Source organism: Triplophysa rosa, linkage group LG9, assembly GCF_024868665.1.
Source record: "Triplophysa rosa linkage group LG9, Trosa_1v2, whole genome shotgun sequence".
Classification (NCBI taxonomy): Eukaryota; Metazoa; Chordata; class Actinopteri; order Cypriniformes; family Nemacheilidae; genus Triplophysa; species Triplophysa rosa.
The window spans coordinates 4,451,991-4,464,913 of NC_079898.1; the positions used below are offsets into that span (position 1 = coordinate 4,451,991).

A 12,923-nucleotide genomic window follows, 5' to 3' on the forward strand; every position below is an offset into this window, starting at 1 on the left:
TCTGGTAATATCTTAATCTCACCCGATCAGCAGCAGAATTCACATCTTCGCACTGTTGAGAGAGCTCGCTGTAGGCCTGATGAAGAGATCTGAGGTGCTCTTTTGTTTCTAGCTTTTCTTCCTCAGTCATTCTGGTAAACATAGTTTTAAATCAATCTTATATGTTAAGTTTAGAAGAAAAATGGTGTAAAACATTTCAACATACTTATCACTGTGTTTGGTTAGCATCAGCTGTGTAGTCCTCAGAGCTTCTTCAATTTGTTCCTTCTTTGACACCATTTCTTCCACTGACATCTATAATAAAATAAAGCATGTTTTACTACCATTTACTTGTGAAGTACAGTGTTTAACAATTATTGGTTACACTTTGTTTTAAGCAGTCTTTGTTACAGTGTAGTTACACAAAACATGACTGAGTAATAACAATTCATTGGTTCAAGGTTTAGGGTTGGCCGTATGAAATTACGCATCATTTACTGTTATACCTATAGTAAGTACAAGTAACATTCATGATAACCCTTACAGAAAACCACACGAATTTCACATTTTTCACATGAGCTCACGCGCCATATTCAATTCTACTCACTTCAAATTTATTTCTAACCTTCTTTTCACAATATGTGATTAAATGTCAACATGTTACCATACATTTCACATGTGGGTTTAATACGAAAATGTTCCAAAAGCACATGTTTAACATGTGACCACATATTTTTGTACACTTGAAATTTATGGGGCTTTTTTGTGAGGGAGGATAATGTACAAGTTTCTTATAATAAATGATCTTATAATCTGTAGTTGTATCTGTGACTTTGTTGTTGTTTTATTTTGTTAAGGGTTTTACTTCGTACAGCACATTGGTCAACGGTCATCTCACATGTAATACAACCAGTGGCCCCAAACGCCATTTAAGCCACACATTAAAATGTAGACATGTCTTCGCATTAGACCACATCTTATATGATGGTAGTGATTGTTGTGTACGTATTACCTGAAGTAACTGCAGGTGTACTTTATCACATCAGTTCTGATTTAACCCAACACAACCTTCATTTTGAATCATTCATTTTTAATACATGTCCTATTTATTATTGTTAAATATTGAATGCGCTTGGTTTGATATTTTGCAATTTAATACTGTTTCAAATAATATTCATATAATTCTAAGGGGTAGTAAATACATGTTGGGGTCACAGTATAGTGTATGTATGTAGAAGTAAATGGCAAATGGTCTGTTATTTTTTGTTCAGTATCGCAATATATGTAACGTGCTCTGTGCTGTGTGTCAGTTAACAGCACATATAGGTTACCACTGAAAACACCTGATACATGTTAAAACATGTTTAGTACATGTAGATATTAAACTAGTTTGGGCATACAGTATAATCAATACTGAGAACACATCATTGTTTAAAGTCCTGTGTGATTTGTACAGTTTATCACATGTTTTATATCATACACGTGTCTGATGGACTTATGTGCTTGTGGACATTTTTATGAGACTGATAGATCCATCTGTGATCTGACCACTGGCCGTGATGTCCATGAGGACTAAAAGATGTCTGCATTGAAGTGATTTTTGTCTGAAATGAAAACTTTCATGTTTCTATTGAGTGGGTAAAATGTATGTGAACAATACAAACGTATGAAGATAAAAACATTTATTTTATTTCAAGACTATACAAAATACGTTGGTTTTCAACACAGTCGCAATGGGTATAAAAGAGTCAGTTCTCTGTAATGATCAATAAATTGTTAAGATGATGAGTGGTTGAAATGCTCTGTAGAATCCAAAGCTGACCACCTGTTAAAAACAATTTGTACAAGAAAATAGAGGTCATATATGGACTATATCGATTTACCTGGGGCTTACTAGAGCTCTCAGTACTGGGTTTACCATAACTGAGAGTCTTTCCATCTTTGTTTTGATTCAATTTCATACTGGACATCCAGTTCAATAACTTGTTTACTTTATCACCATGTTCTTTCTTCTCATCCTCAACAGTTCTCTAAATTCAGTGAAAATAAATTGTGGGAGGATTAGAAATCATAAAACATTAGGCAACAGTAACACAACAAGCTTGGTGTTTCAATAAAATAGAAAACAAGAACTGAGTGCGTTATGTCTGTTAAGCTCCCAGCCATTTTATGTAGAATGGTGCTCGCCAATAAATAAAAAAAGAAAAAGAAATAACACATGATAGATATGAGAAATATTTGAGGAATATATTACAGCAGAAAATAAAGCTATCCACTTATACCAGAATTATTTTAATATTTTTCAAGATACATATACGACGTTATTATAAAATTATTATAAGCTATACACTAAAACTGTGTTAGATAATGATCCAACAAGCAAACACAGCAATCATTCAAGTCATATACATTTTGGAACATATCCTCAAACCCAAATCACAGTATAGATCCTTTGTCACATCCCTCAAACATGACCTATAGACGGTTTCATCAGACACACGTGCCTGGCCCAAAGTTAAAGCACAAAAATGAAAATTCTGTCATCGTTTACTCACCCTCTGGTTGTTCCAAATCTGTATACATTTCTTTGTTCTGCTAAACTGTCCCTTTAACTTCCAGTCTGTGTTTGGTTGTAATATATATCATATTTTATATTGAATTTGTATTATTGTTTAATTGTATATTAATTGCTTTAAATTTAATTAAATTAAAACAGTTCCTGTCACATAAATGATGTATGCACGATCTCAAAAGTGAACGAACAAGGGTTTGTTTACAACGTAGAGGGGAGGACGCTTGTGCAGATATAGTGCAGATCTTAAAAGACGCAATTTATGAGACACGAAGTGCGATCAGCTTGTTGGCGGAAGCTGTAGAAAACCGCTCATAATTTTATTAATGACATTCATTTTATTGCAAATAAAGAACGATTTGCCTCACAAGAAGTCAGTTTGTCACCAGGAGCTGCGGGAATCACGCTTGTGTTGGATACATGTACTTTTAGAACACAGAGGGCAGTGGATTTGCCTAAAATTTTTCTTTTTTGTTCTACTCAAGAAAAAATGTTACCTATATCTCGGATGGCCTGAGGGTGAGTAAATAAACAACAAATTTAAATTCTAGGGTATACTATTGCTTTAAATTTGGGCCACAAAAAGTTTGTTCATGTTGTTGCCGCTGAAACCGTCTATAGCAGCATTCCACTACCAGCAACAGGTGATGCCAGAGAAACTTTTGCCCCATTGCATTGTAGCTTTTCATCTTTGTAATCATCAGGGACTTTATAAAGTAACTATAGATCTTAACATGCTGCTTTCTCAAGACCCACGGGGTCCTTTTTTGGAGGGAGGACAGGCCCATTTTTCTGCCATTCCTTAAACACCAACAGCATGACCGGTTTTTATATCTACACTGTCAGAAACGTTGATACGTCCAGAAGTACTGGAATGCTGAAGTATTGCCTGGGCTATGGGACTTTATTGCTTCAAGAAGCAGAAACCCAGTGTGGCTGTCAAAGACACTCTTTTCTAGAGCTTCCTTGAAAGACATTTTTCGCTTGGTTTTGGGACAGGTGATGCATTTGGTGTGGGAGGAGTCGTGTTTAAAATGTGCAGCTGTCGCTTTATCGATCAAGCAGATCTGTATGGCATCTTCCAGTAGAACTCTTTCTTGACTCTCTGGGTTTATGAGCCCACCAGTGACCAGCTGAAACTCAAGACACCTTAGTCCAACATCTTTGGGGAACAGGTTCTCTTGAATGGCCTGAGACACAGTCAACGTCTTTCCGCTCTGAGGGTGAATGATCCCATAGTAGGCTTGCTCACATTGTTGGAGCTGTCTTGCAAAACCTTCATCTAAGAGACCTCTGTGTTGTGCCTCCGTGATGAGAATCCTTTCTCCGGATGCCGGATCACAGATGCCTCCGGTGCAGGCCTGTGCTTCTAGCATCCTTAAAGCGGTGAGTCTGTCCACAACGTTGTGTTGGAGACCTTTGAAAACTGAGAGTCTTTTCTTCAAAGAAACATCCCAAAGTCCCGCAACAGGACTGTTAGGAACTTTAAAGACAACTCTTCTGGAAATTAGAAGATCAGCAAGCTCAAATATACTGAGTTGGCCACTCCTGTAACTACTAAGCTCTTCTGTTTGGAGAATTTTCAGACTGAGAGCATTCTCCAGGCAAAGCTGCCGTCCACTCTTGTGGTCTGTCAGGATGTGCAAGAGGCTCCTGCCTGAATCCATGACTGTTGTCTCCTGCCAGTCGCTTTCTAGTTGTGCAAGAAACACATAGGTTCTCTTGTCAATTTGTCCAGCTTTGTACGCTTCATAGGCAGTCATTTTTGCATCATTCGAGGTGTTGATAACTGACACTCTGTGTTTGGTTGATGGAGAATGAGTGTAGAGGTGCTGGTCACTAATTGGAAGAAGATAGACTCCACCGTTAACATCATACACGCACACTCTCAGCAGTTCACTATAGTATGCCTTTTGCCCAGTGTCTGGGTAGTGGAAATCTTTTGGGTTACTGACCGGATCATAGAGACTTTGAAGCGTGGCTTTATTTATGAGCCCCTGTTCTAGTGCACAATCCATGGGAACTTTAATGCCAATCAACGAGTGAATCAATCCTCCGGTAGCTATCTGAGTCTCAATAATGGCTCTTCCTTTATGTCTGTCTAAAATTCTTTCTTCCATGGCTTGAAACACTGAAAGAATCTTTCCTGCGTGGGTATAACCACTGACAGCTTTGTAAGCGTCACTCATTTTGTCCTTCAGATCCTCACCAATGATACCTTTCTCAACAGCATCAGCAGGAGAGTGACCTTCACCTGTTATAGGGTCAATGATGCAGCCTGTTGCAGCCTGCGCTTCTAAAAACTGGAGAGCGTAGGTTTTTGATATTAGTCCTTCTTTAACCGCATGCATGAAGGACAGCTTTTTCTTGCTGGATTCTACGTAAATACCCGCAATCGAGGATGGTTTACCGATAAATTGAGCAAGGGATTCTTCTACCTCCTCCATAGTGATGAGGCCTGTTTGCAACTTGAGTGCAATTTCCTCTGTTATTATTCTGGTTTTTATTAACTTTTTAATACTAATATGTCCTCTGAGACCTTGAATTTTATGGGTAGAAGACTCAATTTTCAGGCCTTTTAATTTACTTGAAGAGCCAGAGTCACTGAGTGACTCAGAATCAGTGATACTGAATGAAACAGTTTGGCTTTTTCCAGACCTTCCTTTATCAGACAGTGAACTTTTCTTATGCTCTGTAATCTCACTCTGACTTTCAGCATCCATCACTTGGTTTGTCTGTTTTTTTAATTCAATAGTCGGTTCAGTCTTCTTTTCTTTCTCGTTCATTACTTGCATTTTGACCTTTCTTAGCTCCTCCAGGACTTTCTCCTTTTCATGTGTGGATATCTGCAAGCGTAAAATTATTGATGCTTTTAGACCATGTAAACACTTGATTACTTAAAGAAGCTTTAAGTTTTTTTCAGTAGTCATAGTAGGGTTAAATATGTCCATACTTTAGGCAATCATGGGTTGAAAACAACAAAGGATTATTAGATCATAATAGCACTACACATTTACTAGAAGTTGAAACATTTCTCTATTTTAAGATATAGATGTAAATCTACAACAGGAATAAAATCTAACTTCCCAAAAGGGAAAAAAGGAAATGTATCTATATTCCAGTACCGGTAGCAAGCTTGTCTCTAATATAATACTTCTACTTCAATAACATTTTAGCGAAACTTTGAATATACTGTATTATAAGTCTTACCTCAGAGCTCATTTTCATCTTCGTCAGCTCTTCCTCTATGCTCCGCTTTGCTTCTTCACAAGACACAACAATTTGCTTAGTCTGTTGAAGTTCGGTCTTGAGCTTGGCCAACTCGCTGTCTTTAGCACACCGATGATAGGCTTGACCAAGATGCTTCTGCTCAGAGCTCACTGCCACCTCAAGCTTCAGATTCTTCTCCTGTAAAGATTTCATTTCTTTGATGTACGAAACAATCTGCTCCTTTAGAGACTTTGCTTCTTTTTCTGAGATCTCCAGTTTCTGATTGGTCTCCATCAACATTTTCTTTAGCCCTCCTATCTCCTTTGAGCTGTCTTTCTGAATACTGTCGAACTGATAAATACTAGTGTTCACCCTGATTTTGTCTGTTTCTAACTCAGAAATCTTTGATTTTGCTTTGAGAAGCTCCAGGTCAAGAATTCCCCTCTGTCTCTCAGATTCGTTAATGCGAGCTTGTAGGTCGCGGAGTTGATGTTCGGTCTCTAGTTTGGCTTTTGTCGCATTGGCGATTGAAGCTTTAAGCTTTTCAACTTCATGAGAAAGATGTTTGTTTTCTCTCTCGGCTGATTCGACAGTATGTGAGTGCTCCGCAACAATTTGCTTAGTCAGCTGAAGTTCGGTCTTGAGCTTGACCAACTCGCTGTCTTTAGCACACCGATGATTGGCTTGAACAAGGTGCTTCTGCTCAGAGCTCACTGCCACCTCAAGCTTCAGATTCTTCTCCTGTAAAGATTTCATTTCTTTGATGTACGAAACAATCTGCTCCTTTAGAGACTTTGCTTCTTTTTCTGAGATCTCCAGTTTCTGATTGGTCTCCATCAACATTTTCTTTAGCCCTCCTATCTCCTTTGAGCAGTCTTTCTGACTACTGTCGAGCTGATAAATACTAGTGTTCACCCTGATTTTGTCTGTTTCTAACTCAGAAATCTTTGATTTTGCTTTGAGAAGCTCCAGGTCAAGAATTCCCCTCTGTCTCTCAGATTCGTTAATGCGAGCTTGTAGGTCGCGGAGTTGATGTTCGGTCTCTAGTTTGGCTTTTGTCGCATTGGCGATTGAAGCTTTAAGCTTTTCAACTTCATGAGAAAGATGTTTGTTTTCTCTCTCGGCTGATTCGACAGTATGTGAGTGCTCCGCAACAATTTGCTTAGTCAGCTGAAGTTCGGTCTTGAGCTTGACCAACTCGCTGTCTTTAGCACACCGATGATTGGCTTGAACAAGGTGCTTCTGCTCAGAGCTCACTGCCACCTCAAGCTTCAGATTCTTCTCCTGTAAAGATTTCATTTCTTTGATGTACGAAACAATCTGCTCCTTTAGAGACTTTGCTTCTTTTTCTGAGATCTCCAGTTTCTGATTGGTCTCCATCAACATTTTCTTTAGCCCTCCTATCTCCTTTGAGCTGTCTTTCTGAATACTGTCGAACTGATAAATACTAGTGTTCACCCTGATTTTGTCTGTTTCTAACTCAGAAATCTTTGATTTTGCTTTGAGAAGCTCCAGGTCAAGAATACCCCTCTGTCTCTCAGATTCGTCAATGTGAGCTTGTAGGTCGCCGAGTTGCTGTTCGGCCTCTAGTTTGGCTTTTGTCGCATTGGCGATTGAAGCTTTAAGCTTTTCAACTTCTTGAGAAAGGTGTTTGTTTTCTCTCTTGGCTGATTCTACAGTATGTGAGTGCTCCTTTGACCTCCTGTCGGAGTCTAGTTTTAGACGCGCTTCTTGAAGCGAAAGCTTTTGCTCCATTTCAGCCTGCATTAACTGCAGTTGAGTCTCATAGCCTTTCTTTTGTAAGTCAAGTTTCCCTTTTAGATCATCAAGCATTTTTTTACAATTGTTCAGTTGTTCATCAAGCTTTTGTGACCTCGACTCAGCAGCAGATGCTTCTTTTTGCTTCTGTCTGAGGTCCTCTTGCGTTTGTTTCAACTTGTGCTTCAACTCTGATATTTGGAGATTCAACCCGGAGATTTTTTCTTCTGACGAGCTTCTCTCCTTTTGAAAGGTAACTAGCTCTTGTTTTAAATTCAGTACAGATTTATCTGCGTTAGAACTCAATTCTCGTATAACAGAACTTTTTCTTTGAAGTTCTACCTCCGACTCTCTGAGTTTGGACTTATTCTCTTCAGTCACTCGCTGCAGTTCATCTTTTGTTCTTTTTAGCGTTAAACTGAGATCGTCAAACTCAGACTTTAAAGCCTGTAACTTCTGGTCAGCTGTTTGTTTATCCCTCTGAAGAGATGAGATGTCCTGTTTAAGGCTGACTGTAGCTTTCTCTGAACTTCCACTGATCCTGCTGATTGTCTGCTTACATTTCATGAGCTCATTTTCAAGTTCTCGCATCTTTGAAATGTTTTTCTTACCCTCTGATGACTCTCTTTGAGAGTCCGCTATGTTTTTTTTTAAAGTCATGTTCAGGTTATTTATTTCTGCTTTCTGTTCCTGAACCTTGCGGTTAGCCAGATTCAGCTCTGATTTCAGGTTTGTGTTTTCTTTTTCATAGTTGGTGATGGTCATTGTGAGAGACTTGATCTCTTGCTGCAAATCAATTGTCTTATTTGACTCCTCATTGTAATCTTTTAGTTTGATTTGAAGCTCATGGGATATCTGTGATTTGTTTAGAAGCTCATCTTCCACTATTTTCATTTGAGATTTTGCACTTTCTGCTTGAGACTTGAGTATATGAATTTGCTGTTCCTTACTACCAATCTCTGTGTTTGCTCTGTCGAGTTCAACTTTGACGGTTTTTGTTGAGCATTCTGTGTCCATGTTAACCTTCTTCAGTTCTTCTACTTTCTTAGTTAGCTGAATCACCTGTAAGGATTTTTTCTGTAGCTCCATTTCGAGGTTTTTAACCTTGACTTGAGCTTCCTTCTCATTTCGTGTCTTCAGATTAATTTCATCCTTGTCTCTATGCAGTTGCTCCTTTAAAACATTGCACTCACCTTTCAGGGTATTAATCTTTTGTTCAGCGTGGGATTTGTCTTGCTGGAGGGACTCGATACTTACCTTAAGATGTCGAGTATCACTTTCCAACAACTGATTTTTTCGATTCAGCTCATTCATCTTAAATGTTATCTGCTCTACTTCAGTCTGTTTGGAAGACAACTCATCTTCCAGGCACCTCAACTTATGTGAGCTCTCCTGCTCATAGGAGGTCCATTGTAGAAGTTTTCCTTGGTTGACCTTGAGCTTTTCTTTTATGCCATCAACTTCGGTTTTATGAAAAAGCACTCTTTGCTCCAGAGCTGATTTGTCTCTCTGGAGCGACTTGATTTGTTCCTGAAACACATAGACAGATTTCTTTAATTCAGAAGATTCCTGTCTTAGCTCCTCAGATTTTTGTCTCATGTTCGACCTGTCTGCATCCATTTCCACTTGCAGCTTCAACAACCTGTTGTTCGATTCATCTATGAGTTCCTTAAAGCGCTGTGCTTTTTCCTCGGCCAGAGTCTTATGAACAACAACTGAGTTCAATTCAGATTTCAAAGTCTTGATCTCATTTTCGGCTCGCTTCTTGCCCATCACAAGATCCTCCATCTTTCGATGCAGGACCTCCACCTCGGATTCAGAATGAAGCATCTGAGAACTGGTTGTAAAGGATGACAGCTGTGCACCTTCCTTGCTGAAACCCAGCAAGGATTCCCCTTGCTTCATTCTGACTTCTGACTCCATGATTCTCACGTGGCTAAGAAGCTCTGCCTCGACATCTTCCTTGGCCCTCAGTTCTCGCTCCAACATACGACTGTGCTCCTCAAGTCCCTGAACGTCACTGTCCTTACGTCTTAAGTGATCTTCAAGCTTCTTGCGGGCCAATGTACTCTCCTCTATGCTTTTCTTAAGGTTGCGAAGGCTGTCTTCCAGGGAGGCCTGTTTGGCCTCAGATTGCTGAACCTGTTGCCGGGCACGATTCAACTCTTGTTCAACCGAACCCTTGCTTTTGATCACACCTTCTAGTTCGTGGCGGTATTTCTGTGTCTCATACTCAAGCTTTGACTTCTGTAAAGTCAAGTCCTCTATCGACTTTTTCTGCATCTCAAGATCTGCTCCCAGGATTTCCAGCTGCTGTTGTCGGTTGGACAGTGAAGCCTCGAGCTCCAGTACCTGACACCGGAGCCTGGAAATCTCCTCTTCATTCGCAGCTTTCTGCAATTCCATGCTCTCTGTCCAGTTTATGTACTCGGCTCTTTCCAATGATATCCTTCTCTGAAAAGAGAGACAGAGTCATCTTCTAGTCAACTGCGTGAAAGACATAAGGCGATTCATGTCCACTTACCAATAAAGGTTGAAAATGCCCTACCACCACCACCATGTATTTGTGCGTACTCTTCAGCCTTATTTCATGGCCTCTTCAGGCCATGCTTATCTCCAAGAGACAGGGTCACCAGCAATAATACAAAATACAACACTGTATGCTGTTTTGTATCTAAATGCCCAAGCATAAGGAAGATTTGTATTGCAAGAATCACAGAGAGGCATTACATGGTCAAAGTGTGGTTGCGAAAATGTTTGTGGAGTATGTTGAAGCAAAAAGTGTCCAGAACAGTGGCTCTCCAAAAGCTGGATAGTAAATCCCTGCGTTACAGTGTTTGTTATGGTTCTCATGTGTCATTGTACTTGAATAACACATGGCTGGGAGCATAACATGGCTGGGAGCATAACAACTAGCATTGTCAGCCACCACGTGTAAATTACCCTACCTCATCCTCCTCTGCCCTCTTCAGGGTTTCACCTGCAAATTTCACATACTGTGTCATGAGAGTAACCAGGGCAGTGTAACGTGTACGAAGGTCCATAAACTGAGGATGGAAATAAAGAAAGTTCAAACATGGTCAAAAGAATTGTTTATTTGACCTGTTTAAATGGTTATATTTCTGTGAACATTTCCTCTCTTTACCTCTTGCTGGATGACATCAGAGGAACTCTGTCTCTTCATCCTCTTCACAGGAGACTTATGCTGAGATTCAACCATGGCTCTGTAGGTCATCAACTGTAATTCATAGTCCTTAAACAAGAGAAAGAAACATGAAAAACCTTTATATACACTCCTAACCGTTAAACTTGACACTTTTTCAATATTTAATTGGATTTGTTATTTTACTGTTTTCTTATGGTTGAAGTATAACATATAATCTGTTTCTAAAAAGCACTAAAATGATACCATGGTACATCAGATAGTAATTCCACATTGCTTACTTTCTCACCAACTGCATACTGCTCAGAATACTTCTGACACTCTTCAATTTTGCTCTGTTTCTGTTCAATCTCTGCCACAAGAACCTGAAAATAAAAGCAATTCAAAGCAAAACAATAACATAACATGACACGGTAAATACAACTGAGTTTTTCATACTTTCTGCTGGTTAAGGAACTCAGCCAGAGCTTTGCTGTCCTCAGGTTGATTCTCTTGGGCCTTGAGCTGTTTGGCCTCCATTTCTTTGATCCACTCATCCAGGCTGTTGTATGTGTCTTTATAGTACTTAAGAGACTTACTGATGCCATCCAGATCTCTGAGCCTTAACATATTGGAAAACAAACTCATCGATCAGTTAATGAACAAGATCACATCAAGCTGGAGTTAGCTGGAGTCTAACAGGACGGCTGAGCTACCTGTTTTCGATTTGCGAGTGAATGTTTTGCCATCTCTCTTTCAGCTGGTCAGCCTTCTCCTTGTGCCAATCCAAATCAAAGTCTCTCTCGTTGTGAGTCTTGAACATGCGTTCGCTGATCACTTGAGCCTTTTGAAGCTCATCCTCCAGGTCATGAAATACTTCACGTCTCTCATCGATTTCAGACCTCCATTGCTACAAATAAATAATGTGTGTATACAGTATATCGTAGTCAATAATATATTAATGCATTTAATAACACAAAAACTGTTGTCACGGTCCTGCCTTCTTGGTTCTGTATTTCTAGTCGTGTGGCAGGATCGGGACGGAGCCCTTTAGGTTTTGTGTGAGAAAGCCATGAGTTGTTTATGTTTTACATCTCATGTGCTTTCTCGTGTCTTGTCATTGGCCCGTCCCTCTCATTTCATGTAATGCTTCCCTGCCGTGTCTAATGTTTTCCACCTGCCCTGTGTTGTTATCCCTCGTTTGTGTTCCCTTTAAATGCCCTCACGTTTCATTGTCTTGTGTCGGTTCATTACGGATGTTACTTGTGGTTACGTGTATCGGTAAACGTTGAGGTATTGTGGATATGCTCTGCTTTATCGCCCGTTGTGTTTACCCATGTTCTTGCCCGTGTTTTCCCTTCTATGTTAAGACGTTGTGTCGTATTGTATTTAGTGTGTTTTTGCCCCACTGAGGGAAGTGTTTTGTTTCAGTTTTTGTATTGTAGTTCGCTCATGTCCTGTCACCCCCTCGTGGGTTGTTTCTTTGTCTCATCCTGTTATTAAAGTCTATTGTTTAACCCCTTCATCCTCGCTGCCTGCATTTGGGTTCTCCCCATGTGACTGTGACAACTGTTATGTGACAAAACGATAATCAAAGCAACGTTTTTGTTACCTTGAGCGTGCTCATGGCACCATCAATCGATTTGGTGTTGGCATTGATTGAATCCTCCTCACACAACTTGGCTTCATAAAGTTTGACCAGAGCTTCTGCGCTCTGACTGTGTTTTACCACCAAACTCACCGTCTTTAACCTAAAAGAGTAGAAAACGCCATTATTTGCAGCGTTTGTCTATTCTGGTGCTTGTACATCAATTTTCTTGATAGCAGAGTTCTACTACAATGCATCTTCTGACCCATGTTTTTTTAACCACTCACTTCTCCAGGTAGATGCAGCACATGGAGTACACCTGGTTCATGCTCTGAGTGAGGACATTGAGCTCAGAGGAAAGTGTGGGGATGGACGGAGAGGCGCCTGCTTGTCTGAGGAAAACCTCACACTTCTCTTTCAGGATCTCAAGGTCTTCCTTAAACCTATCCAGCTCTAGCTTTTTCTTCTGGTTATGGGAAAAAGATCAGACATCAGTTAAAATCAGGGTGAGATTTGTGAAAAAAAAATGTTTTGATACGTTTCAATAAAATACATTTCAAACCACATTGAGCTTATATGAAATCCATTAGGATATAGTAGCATTTATAAGAATAATAATAACTTTAATAACCAATTTTGGAATTACATTTTTAACGCAAATTTAAACAGAACCA

General features: G+C 39.7%; 1 protein-coding gene across 21 annotated transcripts in view; it reads right to left on the reverse strand.

The window, feature by feature from the left end:
* Window positions 1-12,923, reverse strand: part of dst (dystonin) — a 204,890-nt gene that overhangs the window by 72,800 nt on the left and 119,167 nt on the right. For 20 of the 21 annotated variants that reach the window (XR_008963505.1, XM_057341524.1, XM_057341543.1 and 17 more), the window contains 10 exons: window positions 12,537-12,715; window positions 12,274-12,412; window positions 11,378-11,571; window positions 11,121-11,283; window positions 10,964-11,047; window positions 10,665-10,772; window positions 10,468-10,566; window positions 1,863-2,009; window positions 206-294; window positions 23-131 (listed from right to left, as the gene is read on the reverse strand). Coding sequence is in view for 20 of the 21 variants with exons in the window: in XM_057341524.1 (XP_057197507.1) it covers window positions 23-131; window positions 206-294; window positions 1,863-2,009; window positions 10,468-10,566; window positions 10,665-10,772; window positions 10,964-11,047; window positions 11,121-11,283; window positions 11,378-11,571; window positions 12,274-12,412; window positions 12,537-12,715 (1,311 nt within the window). In the remaining variant the exon portion in view is untranslated. The remainder of the gene's footprint in view (window positions 1-22; window positions 132-205; window positions 295-1,862; window positions 2,010-10,467; window positions 10,567-10,664; window positions 10,773-10,963; window positions 11,048-11,120; window positions 11,284-11,377; window positions 11,572-12,273; window positions 12,413-12,536; window positions 12,716-12,923) is intronic. The other variant, XM_057341531.1, reaches the window with a different exon arrangement.